General features: G+C 45.7%; 2 protein-coding genes across 3 annotated transcripts in view; one reads left to right on the top strand and one right to left on the bottom strand.

Annotated features, from left to right (window-relative positions):
- LOC126483633 (waprin-Thr1) overlaps nucleotides 1-17,846 on the bottom strand; it is a 185,716-nt gene that overhangs the window by 92,352 nt on the left and 75,518 nt on the right. The gene's annotated exons all lie outside the window — the stretch shown is intronic.
- LOC126483623 (kynurenine formamidase) overlaps nucleotides 444-17,846 on the top strand; it is a 46,951-nt gene continuing 29,548 nt past the window's right edge. The window contains exons 1-3 of one of the 2 annotated variants that reach the window (XM_050106670.1): nucleotides 444-526; nucleotides 3,493-3,583; nucleotides 15,056-15,160. In XM_050106670.1, the coding sequence (XP_049962627.1) occupies nucleotides 488-526; nucleotides 3,493-3,583; nucleotides 15,056-15,160 (235 nt within the window). In that variant the 5' untranslated portion in view covers nucleotides 444-487. The remainder of the gene's footprint in view (nucleotides 527-3,492; nucleotides 3,584-15,055; nucleotides 15,161-17,846) is intronic. The other variant, XM_050106678.1, reaches the window with a different exon arrangement.

Genomic DNA, 17,846 nt, shown 5'->3' on the forward strand with positions numbered 1-17,846 from the left:
AGTATTTAGGAATACAGTTCAAATTTTAAATCTGATTTGGACAACCGCCCTCCCTAAAATGGCCGAGCGGAGTGGCCGAGCGGTCTTAGGCCCCTTGCCACGAATTGCGCCGCCTCTCCCGCCAGAGGTTCGAGTCCTCCCTCGGACATGGGGGTGTGTGTGTTGTTCTTAGCATAAGATAGTTTATGTAGTGTGTAAATCGAGCACCAATGACCTCAGCAGTTTGGTCCCTTAGGAATTCACACACGTTTGAACATTTTGTCCCGAAAATGGGTCCAATGCCTTGCAGCTGCGTCACATCGGTTTCCGCTGTCGGCTCACTTCGGGGTTACGAGTCGACGGTCGCAATGGGAGCGTGTAATCGGATCACGCGTCTTTAAACGCGTCGGTAACGATAACCCGCCGTGCCTCGCCCGACTGTTACGTCACGGTGGCAGAGCAGGAGCGCCTGGCCCAGTGGCCGCGGCGCCTCCTCTCCGAGCACATCATGGCGGACGACAGCGCGACGAGCGGCGCCCAGCGGCAGGTATGTCAACCTCTGTGCCGCCTCGCACATATATCTCAAGATATAAGTTCGTGTATAGCACACAGCTTCCTCACACGTCTTGTGTGAAGCACAAGGCTCCCGCTCTGCTACGATCGCTTCCACCCGGCGTAGAGTTTAGTCCATGCCTTGGCACGATGTGACTTTCACGACATTTGAAAATCATTACGTAAGCCTCGCACCACCGGAGGACAGAGTCTACCTCGTGTGTCGACAACAGGCAGGGCTGTGTAAAGTCAGAGCAGCTGCCTGGCTTTCGTTGCTGCAAAATGTGATGAGCGCGGCATTAGTCAGTGAAATAAACTGACCATGAAATCGGTGTATTGTCCTTGAAGTAAGTGTCCTCAGGTGGTCAGTCAGTTCTCCTGACAACAAAATATGTCTGAGGCTCTCGAAACACGTTGCTTTCTGTGCACAGAACGATGTAATTATCCAGTGCAAAGTGTCTTTTTTGAAAAAAATATGTCCGATGTTTTGTTAAATTAGTTCTTGATCGTTTCGAATGTCAGCTACATTTGAGCAGTATTTATGACAATTGGGTCAGTGTATTACGAATTTTGTTCGCGAAATAACGTCCCACGCCACATCTGCTAACTGCCTGGGCAACCCAGGATAATTCTCAGCTTTAACAGGAATTTTAACGTGATGGGAGAGTGAACAGTATTCACATGACCGACAATTATTATCTTCAACAGGACGAGGATTTAGAAGCTTTCGGTCAGCAGACCAGTTTCTTGAATAATACAGTTGGTTCGTACTGGTCAAACCTCCAAGATTCATGAGATGTTTTTCGAGCAGGTGAAACGTGCTTATTGGTTCATATACCATTCTCTCCTGCATAATGATAAAATTTTTTCGCACCTCCAGTAATAGTTATAGTACTTGCGTCTTACGCGTATCTGTTGAGTGTAAGTAACTGTAGCGAATGTATGTACAATGTGGTGACATGTACGTGTTGTATGCTCATGAAGAAACGCAGAGAGTGAAACCCGGTTTTAGCACACATGTACTGCTTTCGAACAGCACCCAAGCGTGCCGCCGATTTTAACGTTCTCAACCGAAATCTGGATTACCACCAATAGTATCACACACCATCACTTCATAAAACACTGCAGAGGATTTTGGAATTTAATTCTGCATTTTGGCGCAAAATCTGATCATGAGGAACTTTACGTCACTACCTCTCCTTCCATTTTCGCCCAGATACACGTGGTGAAAATCTCTTCGTCCACCAGGGTTCGAACCGGGTAGTTACGATTCTAGAGCCACCGCAAAGATGTGCGATAGCGAACTCGGGTACTTAGGTGGGTTTCAGTCACATATGGATGGGGAAAAATACGTTCCATCCGATCAACGGCATCATGCAATACTGCAGTACTACATGCACTGTAGAATATACGATGAAATGTGATTAGTTTTTCATGTGTGTGTGTGTGTGTGTGTGTATGCGTGCGTGTGCGTGTGTGTACCTGAATTAATGTCTCTCTCTAATCTATTTTCATCACCGAGGGTGTTTCGTAATCGATACTGTTGTTATACTGATGTGGTTGATGAGTAAAAGTGGTGTAATATGAATCTCACATGTGTCCTCCGATGTTAATCATTCTAGAAAACTTGAAATACTTGCTGTGAGGCCAAAATTTCAATGAAACTGTGTCTAGTTGAGAACACCTACAATGTTGACTGCTCCAAGTAGACATGAAGTATTAACGAAATAGTTGTGAACGCTAGATGCACATTCTACTAGTGGCATACTTAACTGCTTAAGCAGTAGTAATCAGTCACTAAACTATGTTCTTTGATTTGGCATGTATGATTATTAACGAATAGTGACTTTGTGCCGGTAACGATATTACTGACAGTTACCTTTTTCACTAATAGACTAGTTTCTGATTTCACATAGCTAATTAAGTCACCCTCTCCTCAACCCTCTCGAAGGAAATTCAAATTTTGGCGGAGACAAGAAATCCAAATACGCCACTTGCGCTCTGTGAAGATTTTTTTTTTTTAACTCTTCCCTACCTCCCTTAGGCCACACGGCGAGAAACAATGGCGGACAGTACCCACATACGGGGCTTTACGTTATGCACGTCCTGGTCGAAGACTCAGTGAGTGCATCTTTTCAGAAATTGATATTTTTGGTGTCTCGACGCTTGGTAGACACCTTATTACCAAGTCATGGGTTTGAGTATCATTGGTGACAGTTATCTGCAAAACATTGCTACTGTTGTTTTTTGTTAGGATTTTTCATAATTTATTTGAATTTCGCAAGTATCATTATTGCCTAGCGGCATTGTATCCTAAGTTTGGGTTTGACCTCCAAAGGGGACGTTCTTTTTTTTTTCAAAATTCGATAGGTGCACTAATTCCAGCCCAAGAGATCAATGGTTTGATTCCAGACACTGTTATTTTCCTAGCCTCAGGCAAGTATTTAATCTCAAGAGATCATGGTTTCAATCTCCAAATGTCATTTTTACGAAATTTTATACTTGCAGGTTTTACATCACGGAATTCTGGTTTCAAATTATCAATGGCGTCATTTCACCATTTTAGATACTTTTTGGCACTATGTTAATAGTTCGACCAGAAGATAGTTCAGTCGAAACTAATCGTGAATAAATCGTCATATTTCAGATTCTTGGCGCTTATTTAAATTTATCTAATTTTCACTTCTGAATAGCTCTGTACACACATGATATCATATCAAAATATCTCGTAAATTTGCACGTTACTACAATGAAAGAGACAACCAGTACACAGATTATGCTTCATTCCGATGTTTAAGGTTAGGCGTCTGTTGTAAAAATCTAGTTGCATTGTACTGAAAGAGAGAAACGTTCGTGTTTGTGGTGATTGTAAAGTCTACGAAGAGTGAGTGTAAGTGCGTGGACACCTTGTGTTGGAAGCAGCAGAAGGTGTGTGCCGCTCTCATGGGAACCCTGTTGCAGGAGCTGGAGGAGCAGTACTCGCCTAGTCGATGGTCTCGGAGAGGCGATGCCGACTACGTCATCAGTGAACACGTCCGGTTCGCGAAAGAAGGTATGAGCTGAATCCAGCTGATTTGAATTTTATATTATTCAACAAACACAGCACTTCCTGTCATATTCCAAATTATTATGCTAACTTCTACTCACGTGTCCTCTCTTCTTGAGCTGTAAACCACGGAAATACGGCGCTAAAAAAATTGAAAAGCGAAGAAGCAATCACTGCCAAAACAAGAAATTTCAGCAGCAAATAACTAATGGTAACAGATCAACGCAATGCTAATTTCAGGCTAATACAATCAGATTACTGTTACAAAGTCTGCAAGGCTGACAAGACTTGAGACTTAAAATGGAAAAATATGCTTCTTTCTACGCAGTGTGAACCTAGCAACCCTTCAATAACGTAAGGGGGAATAAAATATTCACGACACTGATAATATCTGGGCTCTACTACAAAGACAAACGAGTCATCTACACACATCAAATAAACTTTTGCATCACCTCGGTTCCGAAAGTTTCGGAACCTGTACAGAAAACTGGAACAGAGATCAACATAAACATCATTTCCGCCCTTTTTATTGCTCAAGAAAACCACACGTTGCATGTTTTACCAACATACAGCGAGAACTTCAGAGGTGGTGGTCCAGATTGCTGTACACACCGGTACCTCTAATACCCCGTATCACGTCCTCTTACATTGATGCATGCCTGTATTCGTCGTGGCGTACTATCCACATGTTCATCAAGGTACTGTTGGTCCACATTGTCCCACTCGTTAACGGCGATTCGGCGTAGATCCGTCAGAGTGGTTGGTGGGTCACGTCGTCCATAAACAGCCTTTTTCAATCTATCCCAGGCATGATCTATGGGGTTCGTGTCTGGAGAACATGCTGGCCACTCTAATCGAGCGATGTCGTTATCGCCGGCCGGCGCTACAGTCTGGAGCCGAGCGACCGCTACGGTCGCAGGTTCGAATCCTGCCTCGGGCATGGATGTGTGTGATGTCCCTTAGGTTAGTTAGGTTTAATTAGTTCTAAGTTCTAGGCGACTGATGACCTCAGAAGTTAAGTCGCATAGTGCTCAGTGCCATTGATGTCGTTATCCTGAAGGAAGTCAGGGCGCGAACTGTCGCCCATGAAGAAGAATTCCTCGTCAATATGCTGCCGATATGGTTGCACTATTGGTCGGAGGATAGCATATCGTACAGCTGTTACAGCGCCTTCCATGACCACCAGCAGCGTACGTCGGCCTCACATAATGACACCCCAAAACATCAGGGAACCTCCACCTTGCTGCACTCGCTGGACGGTGTATCTAAGGCGTTCAGCCTGACCGGGTTGCCTGCAAACACGTCTACGACGATTGTCTCGTTGAAGGCTTATGCGACACTCATCGGTGAAGAGAACGTGATGCCAACCCTGAGTGGTCCATTTGGGATGTTGTTGGGCCCACTTCTACTACGCTGCATGGTGTCATGGTGGCAAAGATTGACCTCGCCATGGACGTCGGGAGTGAAGTTGCGCATCGTGCAGTCTATTGCGCACATTTTGAGTCGTTAACATGATGTCCTGTGGCTCCACGAAAAGCATTATTCAACATGGTGGCGTTGTTGTCAGGGTTCCTCCGAGCCATAATCCGTAGGTAGCGGTCATTCAATGCAGTAGTAGCCCTTGGGCGGCCTGAGCGAGGCATGTCATCGGCGGTTCCTGACTCTCTGTATCTCCTCCATGTCCGAACAACATCGCTTTGGTTCACTCCTGGACTCTTCCCTTGTTGAGACCCCTTCCTGGCACAAAGTAACAATGCGGACGCGATCGAACCGCGGTGTTGACCGTCTAGGTATGGTCGAACTACAGACAACACTAGCCGTGTTCCTCCTTCCTGGTGGAATGACTGGAACTGATCGGCTGTCCGACCCCCTTTGTCTAATAGGCGCTGCTCATGCGTGGTTGGAAATTTGTGGTAAAGACTATGGGACAAAACTGCTGTGGTCATCGGTCCCTATGTTTACGCGCTACTTAATCTAACTTAAAGAAACTTACGCTAAGGACAACACACACACCCATGCTCGAGGGAGGACTCGAACCTCCGACGTGTGGAGCTGCTCGGACAGTGACAAGACGCCTTAGGCCATACGGCCATGCATGGTTGTCTACATCTTTGGGTGGGTTTGGTGGCATCTCTGAATAGTCAAAGGGACTGCATCTGTGATACAATATTCACAGTCAACGTTTAGCTTTAGGAGTTCTGGGAACCGGGGTGATGCAAAACTTTTTTTGATGTGTGTATAATAATTGTTCTTACGCTGACCTAAACGCAATTGCATCTTGCGGCGTCTATCTTACAAATGTATTTTCCGCCACTGGAATTCGACACTGTGTTGCCTGTGGCCTCTAGAAACGAATCCTGGTCCGCCGTGGTGCGGACAGATAACAAAGCTCGTTGTCTGCTGTAGGACACTGGACCCCATGACCAAAGAAGTGAAGGCCACCTCGCAGTCTTGCCTCTTACGTGGTCAAGAACGGCGTCGAGTTTAAAGCGCTAGTGGTCGTACCACTGAGCAAATTCGGAATTCACTGAAGCAGTCTGTGAAGGCGTCCGTCAGTACAGTCTTTCGTAGATCATGCCAGGAAGTCACAAGGCGAATTAATTAAGTCAGTGATCATGTGAAGGCAATCAGTATATGACGATAAGTACAGACGACTCTGACGATAGGTAACAAAATGCCTCTAATAAGAGAATGAAACCACTTCTTTGGCGTGCATTCGTCCGAAAATATATCACGTTCCGCCTGTCATAAGTGACATTGTCCTCGCGGCAAGTACTAATCGGTAGAACCTCTCATTGATGTCAGTATGTTTGCTAAGGAGGCGTCCATTACTACGTAAGCTTAAAAAGGAAGGGAGAAGGGTACGGCTAAATCTCACCAAATCTCTTTTAATGTGCGAGGGGGATGGGGGGGGGGGGCAGGGGAGGGTGTACGAAAATCTCACGTCAGCTTTGTAATTCAGACAATATACATCATTATAACGTATAACATATTGTTTTACGTAATTAATCCTGAGCATAGACAATCTTAAAGTGCTCATCATTCTTTATGGTCTCTCTGAACTGAACTGAATGGTTCATACGTGTGCCTTGCCGGGATTTCTCGATTGGTAGTAAGTGCCGCACAATCCACTGTCAGATATCCCTCGGGGAGCTCTCTAAATGGTTCAAATGGCTCTGAGCACTATGGGACTCAACATCGGTCATCAGTCCCCTAGAACTTAGAACTACTTAAACCTAACTAACCTAAGGACATCACACACATCCATGCCCGAGGCAGGATTCGAACCTGCGACCGTAGCAGTAACGCGGTTCCGGACTGAAGAGCCTAGAACCGCACGGCCACCGCGGCCGGCTGGGGAGCTCTCTGTCGTGCTGGTCGAAATCACTGCATCTCAGTCAGAGAGTCATTCATGATATTCTGCAACGCATCCAAAACCGATGTAACTGTGTTCAACGCGAATTTGTATCAAAACTTCTACAGTGTGTTTTTTAAGCGGCATGCCGAAAAGTCGAAACACACATGCCAACAAGAAACAATTATCGTCCAGTTCCCTTACTGACATATTTTTACAAAATATTCGAAAAAGTAATGCACTCAATAGCAGCCTCACATTAAAGTAGAAACAATTTACTTAACATATCACAGTTTGGATTCCAGAAGCGTTGCCCGAATGAGAATGCATTCACACACACACCAAATAGTAAAAGCCTTAAGGAAAAAAATGTTGTCAGTGGGTATTATGTGGTCCTCAGAAAATGAATTCTCCCCATATTTTGAAGAAAATAAAAAAAACACTATATTCAGTTCTGCACAACAAATGGAGTCATACCAACAATAATATGGGAAGGAGTGAGTAAATAGGGTAAAATGTTCCAAATTTTTGGGCGTACATATTGATGAAACCTTGGACTGGAAGAAACATATTACTGAGCTTCTCGAACAATTAACTTTAGCTAGATTTGCTCCTCCTGCGATTGCTAATCTTGGAAACAAACAAATTAACCTGCTGACATATTCTGCATATTTCCGCTCAGTAATGCCATATAGAATAAGTTTCTGGGATCACTTATCACTTAGAAATAAAGTATTGACTGCATAAAAGCGAGCAGTAAGAATAATATACGGTGTTCAGCCACGGACGTGATGTAGGTACCTCTTCAAAGAGCTAGGCAATTTAACTCCGCTGTCACAAGACGTGTATTTGCTATTGAAATTCGACGTAAATAATCCATGAAAATTTGAAAACAGTGATGTACTCATACGTATCTACAGCACTGGAGGGAAAAATGACGTTTATTGTCCACTGTTAAAGCTGTCAGTGACTCAGAAAGGAGTAAAATCCGGTAAACTGAATGTCTACAAAAAAAGTCGTTCAAATGATCTAGAGAACATGTAACTAATAAATCTGCACCTCCAAGCGGTTGGCAAGTGCCCTATATTTTAAGGTCAAAAGCTCACTGAAGTGCGGCGCCTCGAAGAGTATAAAGACACGGAGTGCGACCGCCACCAGCGTTATTTGCTCACTGCCTCACCTCTCTGTTACCTTCCACCCGGACTGAGGACTGCCGCCAGACGCCGTCGCTGCGAACGCGCTGTGCTGTTGGCACGAGCAGCCTTGGTGCAAGTTGCAGTTTTCCCTGTTCATTACTTACAGCAGAAGGTCGTAACGTCATTCGAAAACAGAGGTCACCGTTTTTAAAAGGCGTGCGCAACTTCGTTGCACCTCGACCGAACATCGACAGTGCCGGCCTTTGGTAAGAAATGACAGCAGCAACCCCACTTGTCAACGTGATTGCAATCATGTGGAATCAGTATCCCCTCCCTAGCGTGACAGAATCAATTTACATAGTCTCACCCAAGCACGGAAACACTATAGGTATGGTTACAACAGCTTTGTCTGCTCTTATGTATATACTACACTGAAGAGCCAAAGAAACTGGTACACCTGCTTAATATCGTGTAGGACCCCGTGAGCACAGAGCCACATAACATTATGTGGCATGGACTCGACTAATGTCTGAAGTAGTGCTGGAGGGAACTGATACCATGAATCCTGCAGGGCTGTCCATAAATCCGCAACAGTACGACGAGGTGGGAATCTCTTCTGCACAACACGTTGCAAGGCATCCCAGATAAGCTCAATAATGTCCTTGTCAGGGGATTTCGATGGTCAGCGGAAGAGTTTAAACTCAGATGAGTGTTCCCGGTACCACTCTGTAGCTATTTTGGATAATTCGTGCTGGAAATACTCAAGTCCGTCGGAATGCACAATGTTTCAAGACACTGTCAATTCCGTTCACCTACTCTTCCAAGTCCTTTCCTATCTCTGAAGAATTACATTGTCATCGGCGAACCTCGAAGTTTTTATTTCTTCTCTCTGAACTTCCTGCTCCAAATTTTTCTTTTGTTTTCTTTACTTTTTGCTCAGTCTACAGATTGCATAACATCGGGGATTGCCTACAACCCTGTCTCATTCTGTTCTCAACCACTGCTTCCCTTTCATGCTCCTCGAATCCTTCAGAATATTTGCCTGATCATTTTTAACTTTTTTTTATTCGAGTTGTGATTCCTATCCACCACTCTTGGTGTCCTAGTTAATCAAGGACCCTCTGCAAGTAAGTACGAAGCCGATGCTTTCCACTGTAGAGACTGAGCAGGAAGTTAATTTAAATCCCAGCAGCGTGTTTACTTTACATACCCTCCTGCCTGTAGATCGGGACAAGCTCTTTATAAATTGCCATCTAGAGGTGGCCGCTGACAACGAGGGAGTGGTGCAACACGTCCAGTATCTCGAGCACTGTGCAGTAACATTAGGTACTATCTGAGTACTTTTCAATGTTCAGTGTTATTTATTATTTCGAATCATGGGAATGTATACTTAACGGAAGTAGAGAAGGCTAGATTAGCAATTAGATTAAAAAAATAATTGCTCCATAGATCATGAACAGAACACTTCTTAATGATGTGGAACGTGTCAGTTTAACAAAACTTTCTTTACATCTCATAATTCAAGACTTTTTATTTTATTTTATTATTATTTTTAAATTATTGTGTAATTAGTAATGTAAATCTAAAATTCATTCTATGACTAGAAGGAGTTATCATTCAGATACTCTCTTAATGTGTTTTTAAATTCTGTTTGTCTATCTGTCAGACTTTTGATGCTATTTAGTAAGCAACCAAAGACTTCTGTGATAGCATAATTGATACCTTGCTGTGCTGAAATTAGCAGCCTTTGTCCTAGTGCTGTAGCTATGCACATTGCTATTTCTTTTGAATTGGGATGGGTTACTAAGCGAATATATACATTCGTATTGTGAAGCTAATGTGAATTGAATATCCCTAGTTCCTCAAATATATGTCTACAAGATGATTTTGAGTGGGTTCGAGCTATTGCTCTGATCAAACGCTTCTGAGCAAAGAATACTTTTTTCCTTAATTACCCCAAAATATGAAGCCATACGAAAGCAGTAAATGAAAATAGGCGTGGCTAACTTATTTACTGATATGTTTATCACCATAATTGGCAGTAACCTTTATACCATAAGTAGCTGAATTCATACGTTTCAACAGATCATCAAACTGTTTCTTGAAATTCAATCTCTCATCAACGCACTCACCCAAAAGTTTGGTATATTCTGCCTTAGCTAAGGACTACTGTTCGAACTCTATGTTTATTAGTGCCCTTTACTGTACGGAACTGTATACAGGGTGAGTCACCTAACATTACCACTGGATATATTCCGTAAACCACATCAAATACTGACGAATCGATTCCACAGACCGAACGTGAGGAGAGGGGCTAGTGTAATTGGTTAATACAAACCATAAAAAAATGCACGGAAGCATGTTTTTTAACACAAACCTACGTTTTTTTAAATGGAACCCCGTTAGTTTTGTTAGCACATCTGAACATATAAAAAAATACGTAATCAGTGCCGTTTGTTGCATTGTAAAATGTTAATTACATCCGGAGATATTGTAACCTATAGTTGACGCTTGAGCCGGCCGCGGTAGTCTAGCGGTTCTAGGCGTGCAGTCCGGAACCGCGCGACTGCTACGGTCGCAGGTTCGAATCCTGCCTCGGGCATGGATGTGTGTGATGTCCTTAGGTTAGTTAGGTTTAAGTAGTTCTAAGTTCTAGGGGACTGATGACCACAGTAGTTAAGTCCCATAGTGCTCAGATCCATTTGAACCATTTTTTTCTTTTTTTTTTTTTTTTTGGCGCTTGAGTATCACTCCTCCGCTGTTCGATCGTGTGCATCGGAGAGCACCGAATTACGTAGGGATCCAAATGGAACGGTGATGGACCTTAGGTACAGAAGAGACTGGAACAGCACATTACGTCCACATGCTAATACCTTTTTATTGGTCTTTTTCACTGACGCACATGCACATTACCATGACGGGTGAGGTACACGGACACACGTGGTTTCCGTTTTCAATTACGGAGTGGAATAGAGTGTGTCCCGACATGTCAGGCCAATAGATGTTCAATGTGGTGGCCATCATTTGCTGCACACAATTGCAATCTCTGGCGTAATGAATGTCGTACACGCCGCAGTACATCTGGTGTAATGTCGCCGCAGGCTGCCACAATACGTTGTTTCATATCCTCTGGGGTTGTAGGCACATCACGGTACACATTCTCCTTTAACGTACCCCACAGAAAGAAGTCCAGAGGTGTAAGATCAGGAGAACGGGCTGGCCAATTTATGAGTCCTCCACGTCCTATGAAACGCCCGTCGAACATCCTGTCAAGGATCAGCCTAGTGTTAATTGCGGAATGTGCAGGTGCACCATCATGCTGATACCATATACGTCGACGCGTTTCCAGTGGGACGTTTTCGAGCAACGTTGGCAGATCATTCTGTAGAAACGCGATTTATGTTGCAGCTGTTTGGGTCCCTGCAATGAAGTGAGGACCAATGAGGTGGTCGCCAATGATTCCGCACCATACATTTACAGTCCACGGTCGCTGTCGCTCTACCTGTCTGAGCCAGCGAGGATTATCCACGGACCAGTAATGCATGTTCCGTAGATTCACTGCCCCGTGGTTTGTGAAACCCGCTTCATCGGTAAACAGGTAGAACTGCAACGCATTCTCTGTTAATGCCCATTGACAGAATTGCACTCGATGATTAAAGTCATCACCATGTAATTGCTGATGTAGCGACACATGAAACGGGTGAAAGCGGTGACGATGCAGTATGCGCATGACACTACTTTGGCTCAGTCCACCGGCTCTCGCAATGTCCCGTGTACTCATGTGTGGGTTCATGGCAACAGCAGCTAACACACCAACTGCACCCGCTTCTGCTGTGACGGGCCTGTTACGGACTCGTTTGCGTGCTACTACCATACCTGTTGCATACAGTTGACGGTAGATGTTTTGCAATGTGCGGCACGTTGGATGCTCTCTGTCCGGATACCGTTCTGCATACACCCTGCAGGCTTCAGCTGCACTTCGTCGACACTCGCCATAGATGAATATCATCACCGCCTTTTCAGAGTTCGAATACACCATGGTCACAGTTCCTACAACACTACACTATCACAGACGTCTGGTAACACGGTGTACTACAGTTGGTCTACGTGCGGAGACGAATGCAGAATAACAATAGCAGCAAGCGCTACATGCGGACACTGCGACAGCTAGACGAAACCACAACAGTGCACTACAGCCACACTCGTAAACACGGTCGTCATCGTAAACATGTCCCTGCAGATGATGCTCGCCGACCGTGGCCCGTGTTTGTTACAACACGCAACTGAACGTCGGAGGTTTCAAGCGTCAACTTTAGGTTACAATACCTCCGGATGTAATTAACATTTTACAAAGCAACAAACGGCACTGATTACGTATTTGTTTATATGTTCAGATGTGCTAACAAAACTAACGTGGTTCCATTTAAAAAAACGTAGGTTTGTGTTAAAAAACATACTTCCGTGCATTTTTGTATGGTTTGTATTAAACAATTACACTAGCCCCTCTTCTCACGTGGAATCGGTTCGTCAGTATTTGATGTGGTTTACGAAATATATCCAGCGGTAACGTTAGGTGACTCACCCTGTATACTGTGTTTTATTAAAATTTAATGAGATCCAGTTTGCGGAAGAGCACTTAATAATATTCTAAAAGACAATATTTACAATTTCCTCAGTTAATTCTTGTTTGTTGGATGTTATTACTGTACTTGTATCATCAGCAAAGCCGGCCGCGGTGATCTAGCGCTTCTAGGCGCTCAGTCCGGAACCGCGCGACCGCTACGGTCGCAGGTTCGAATCCTGCCTCGGGCATGGATGTGTGTGATGTCCTTAGGTTAGTTAGGTTTAAGTAGTTCTAAGTTCTAGGCGACTGATGACCACAGATGTTAAATCCCATAGTGCTCAGAGCCATTTGAACCATTTTGTGTGTGATGTCCTTAGGTTAGTTAGGTTTAAGTAGTTGTAAGTTCTAGGGGCTGATGACCACAGATGTTAAGTCCCATAGTGCTCAGAGCCATTTGAACCATTTTCATCAGCAAAAAGAACTACCTTTGCATCCTCGTGAATATAGAGCGGAAAGTCATTAATACACTCCTGGAAATGGAAAAAAGAACACATTGACACCGGTGTGTCAGACCCACCATACTTGCTCCGGACACTGCGAGAGGGCTGTACAAGCAATGATCACACGCACGGCACAGCGGACACACCAGGAACCGCGGTGTTGGCCGTCGAATGGCGCTAGCTGCGCAGCATTTGTGCACCGCCGCCGTCAGTGTCAGCCAGTTTGCCGTGGCATACGGAGCTCCATCGCAGTCTTTAACACTGGTAGCATGCCGCGACAGCGTGGACGTGAACCGTATGTGCAGTTGACGGACTTTGAGCGAGGGCGTATAGTGGGCATGCGGGAGGCCGGGTGGACGTACCGCCGAATTGCTCAACACGTGGGGCGTGAGGTCTCCACAGTACATCGATGTTGTCGCCAGTGGTCGGCGGAAGGTGCACGTGCCCGTCGACCTGGGACCGGACCGCAGCGACGCACGGATGCACGCCAAGACCGTAGGATCCTACACAGTGCCGTAGGGGACCGCACCGCCACTTCCCAGCAAATTAGGGACACTGTTGCTCCTGGGGTATCGGCGAGGACCATTCGCAACCGTTTCCATGAAGCTGGGCTACGGTCCCGCACACCGTTAGGCCGTCTTCCGCTCACGCCCCAACATCGTGCAGCCCGCCTCCAGTGGTGTCGCGACAGGCGTGAATGGAGGGACGAATGGAGACGTGTCGTCTTCAGCGATGAGAGTCGCTTCTGCCTTGGTGCCAATGATGGTCGTATGCGTGTTTGGCGCCGTGCAGGTGAGCGTCCCAATCAGGACTGCATACGACCGAGGCACACAGGGCCAACACCCGGCATCATGGTGTGGGGAGCGATCTCCTACACTGGCCGTACACCACTGGTGATCGTCGAGGAGACACTGAATAGTGCACGGTACATCCAAACCGTCATCGAACCCATCGTTCTACCATTCCTAGACCGGCAAGGGAACTTGCTGTTCCAACAGGACAATGCACGTCCGCATGTATCCCGTGCCACCCAACGTGCTCTAGAAGGTGTAAGTCAACTACCCTGGCCAGCAAGATCTCCGGATCTGTCCCCCATTGAGCATGTTTGCGACTGGATGAAGCGTCGTCTCACGCGGTCTGCACGTCCAGCACGAACGCTGGTCCAACTGAGGCGCCAGGTGGAAATGGCATGGCAAGCCGTTCCACAGGACTACATCCAGCATCTCTACGATCGTCTCCATGGGAGAATAGCAGCCTGCATTGCTGCGAAAGGTGGATATACACTGTACTAGTGCCGACATTGTGCATGCTCTGTTGCCTGTGTCTATGTGCCTGTGGTTCTGTCAGTGTGATCATGTGATGTATCTGACCCCAGGAATGTGTCAATGGGACAATGAATTCACGGTGTTCTTATTTCAATTTCCAGGAGTGTATATGTAGGGCATCTGGATTATTAGTATATTCGTACCGTAAGTGTTACAGAATTGTTGAAACATCTACCATGGTATTTTGTGGATGATGAACGTTGGCATTAGTTCTTTAGAGGTAATTAAGAACGCTAATGACTATGTGTAAGTGGAATGAAGATAACACGACATTAGTGAGTGGCTTCTTTCTAAAGTGCTACCTTTTTTCTGAGTTTGTTATTTGTTATTCGGACAGGAAGAAAGTGTACTAGCGCTCATTTAATTGCAAACAGTTTTTTCTGGAAGCAGTTGAGACGTTGGTAAGGTATTGCAAGGAACACGATTGAAATTCCGTCTAGGCGTCCCGACTTAGGTTTACGCTTCAGAACAATGATCCTTCTGGAGCTGGACGACGATGAAAGGTGTGAACTGTGACACTTCTCCCTTCCTTGCCTTGTAACGACGTAATGAGCGGGTTACGACGAGATGACGAGGTGTGCTGCTGTTGTTGTTGCAGAGAGCGAGCGGGTGTGTGCGCAGCTGCCGCCGCTGGAGACGGCGCGCGTGGGGCCCGGGCCGAGACAGCTGGTCGACCTCTTCGTGGGGCCGCAGCTGCCCGGAGGTGAGGGCGCCGCTGCTGCCCTGCGATACACTCTACACTACAGTCCGACTAAAATTACTTGCTACTTGACACTTCACACGTTGTAGCTGCTTTCCTCCAGTCAGAGGGCACAGCGTCACGTCCGAACCGCTCACCGTTGCCATAGTGCCACAACGACTGGTCAGGTCACTTCCGGTTCCTTGGCTAGCTTTCTTTCTTCGTGTGTTTGGATCCCGAATTGTCTGTCTGGCCTATTTATTTCACATTTCGTCACATATGATAACGACACCAGAAACAACAGGCACAGAAATACACAGACGAAATACACACTTTTCATACACAGCTTTAACCAAACACTGCTCTGTCCTTCCGCAGAAGACACGATTCAGCGTTACACATACAGTTATAATCACAGAAATCGGCTTACATTAGATGAGCTTCACACATTGTCTGAAGCCGAATTTTTGAAGATTTCAATTCATCGTTGCCACTGCTTCAGCGGAGGCGTAAATATTCTTCCTCAGCGTAGTGGTGTAGTGCAGTGGTTAGCGTACAAACCTGGCGTGTAGGTTCTAGGTTCATATCCCATCAAATACAGAAAATTATTTTATTTCTAAATCCAATCGAATGACTTTGATTACTGTTTCTATTCAATTAACTGGCTTAAATGTTTTTCTTTTTTACTTCTAATACTTTGCCATGTCATTTTGATGATCGTGATAACTTTTTATGTGCTCTTATTTTTCTTCGCATCAGTTTTTCTTCCGTTTTGAATCTGCCTGTGTCACTTATAATCTGTAACCAAGTGCCAATCAGGACTGCTCGGCAGTTGGTAACACAACAGCTCGTTTAGCTAGTATGAGGACAATTTCAGGAACCAATCGTCATCAAAAAATGGTTCAAATGGCTCTGAGCACTATGCGACTTAACTTCTGAGGTCATCAGTCGCCTAGAACTTAGAACTAATTAAACGTAACTAACCTAAGGACATCACACACATCCATGCCCGAGGCAGGATTCGAACCTGCGACCGTAGCGGTCACGCGGTTCCAGACTGAAGTGCCTAGAAACGCACGACCACACCGGCCGGCCAATTGTCATCATCATTTGCTTGGGTCTTTGCCCCACTTCAATTCGGGTTCAGCCCTGTTACTATGGAGTTGGCAATGTTAGTGTCAGAGGATGGCCGGATGCCTTTTCTGTTTCCACCCCTTACCCCCAGGGATGTATGTAGCTTATCTCAGCTGTTCATGTCTGGTGTAAGCCATGAAATAGTACAAACGTTTTTCAAATGTCTGCGAGCCGTGTAACTGAGGCGGGACATGGCGACCAGCCTGGTATTCACCGAGTGGGATGTGGAAAACCGCCTAAAAACCTCATCCAGGCTGGCCGACACACCGGCCCTCGTCGTTTATCCACTGGGCGGATTCGATCCGGGGCCGGCGCGCCTACCCGAGTCCAGGAAACAGCGCATTAGCGCTCTCGGCTAACCTGGCCGGTCAGTTTCAGGAACCAATGATACCTACAAATTACATTTTCCTTTTAGCGGTGAAACAGAAATTTCCTGTCTTATGTTTGTTCGCAGAGGTTAGGTTTAACCGCCGGGAATAAACCGATTGTGATTTTTAGGTCTGTCGCAGGTTGTTGTCTGCCGTTCTCTCGGACGCACAGAGTAGCATGAGGTTGCGATTAAGTTACAAATGAGTTTAAATTAACAGTCATACCTCGTGGGCAGTCACTTCCAACATCACTCCACGTTACACATTAACAACATTAGTGAAATGATCCGCCGTGTTTGTGTGTCGCCTACAACCGAGCGGTAGCCGGCAGTCGCTGTTGCAACACTGTAGTGGCAAGTGACAGGTGTCAAGTGTCGAGTAATTTTAATCGTGTTATTGTGCCTCCCCCTTCCTGTGGGTAATTACCCCTAGGGGTGGTAAAACAATGCCTTCTGAGGGATAAACCATAGAGAGCTCGATTACACATCAGCTGATTTATACTTTCCTTGTTGGCCATCTCCAGATAACTCAATTTCAGCGGCGGTTTTCCTTTACCTTTCATCTCGACTTTAACTGTAGCCCAGTATTCCTGCATTCGCTTTCTGTGCTGTTCCTACCTAGCAACAGCCCATCTTTTATTTTTAGCTTTCCTTGGAGTTCTTAGAGTTTTTCCTTGAGGGGAATGCATTTGTGGATATTTTCCTGTGTTGTCCCCACTTCTTGCAGCTTTTTCCAACCTCGATGAACCAGGTCTCCTCGGCTTTCTCGTTGCAAAATAAACGGACCATCTGAGTGCTCAGTCTTGTAGGTCTCTTACAGACAATGTGGTCATAAAAATACAACTCTCCTCCTGTGAATGGTGTCTGAGATTATTTCTACAAGTCTGTCGAGTTCATGGTTGTCATCTGTTGAATTCACCAGTTTGTACGATCGGACCTAGGATTTTCCCTAAGATACACTCCTGGAAATGGAAAAAAGAACACATTGACACCGGTGTGTCAGACCCACCATACTTGCTCCGGACACTGCGAGAGGGCTGTACAAGCAATGATCACACGCACGGCACAGCGGACACACCAGGAACCGCGGTGTTGGCCGTCGAATGGCGCTAGCTGCGCAGCATTTGTGCACCGCCGCCGTCAGTGTCAGCCAGTTTGCCGTGGCATACGGAGCTCCATCGCAGTCTTTAACACAGGTAGCATGCCCCG

The sequence above is a fragment of the Schistocerca serialis genome, chromosome 1 (assembly GCF_023864345.2).
Source record: "Schistocerca serialis cubense isolate TAMUIC-IGC-003099 chromosome 1, iqSchSeri2.2, whole genome shotgun sequence".
Lineage (NCBI taxonomy): Eukaryota > Metazoa > Arthropoda > Insecta > Orthoptera > Acrididae > Schistocerca > Schistocerca serialis.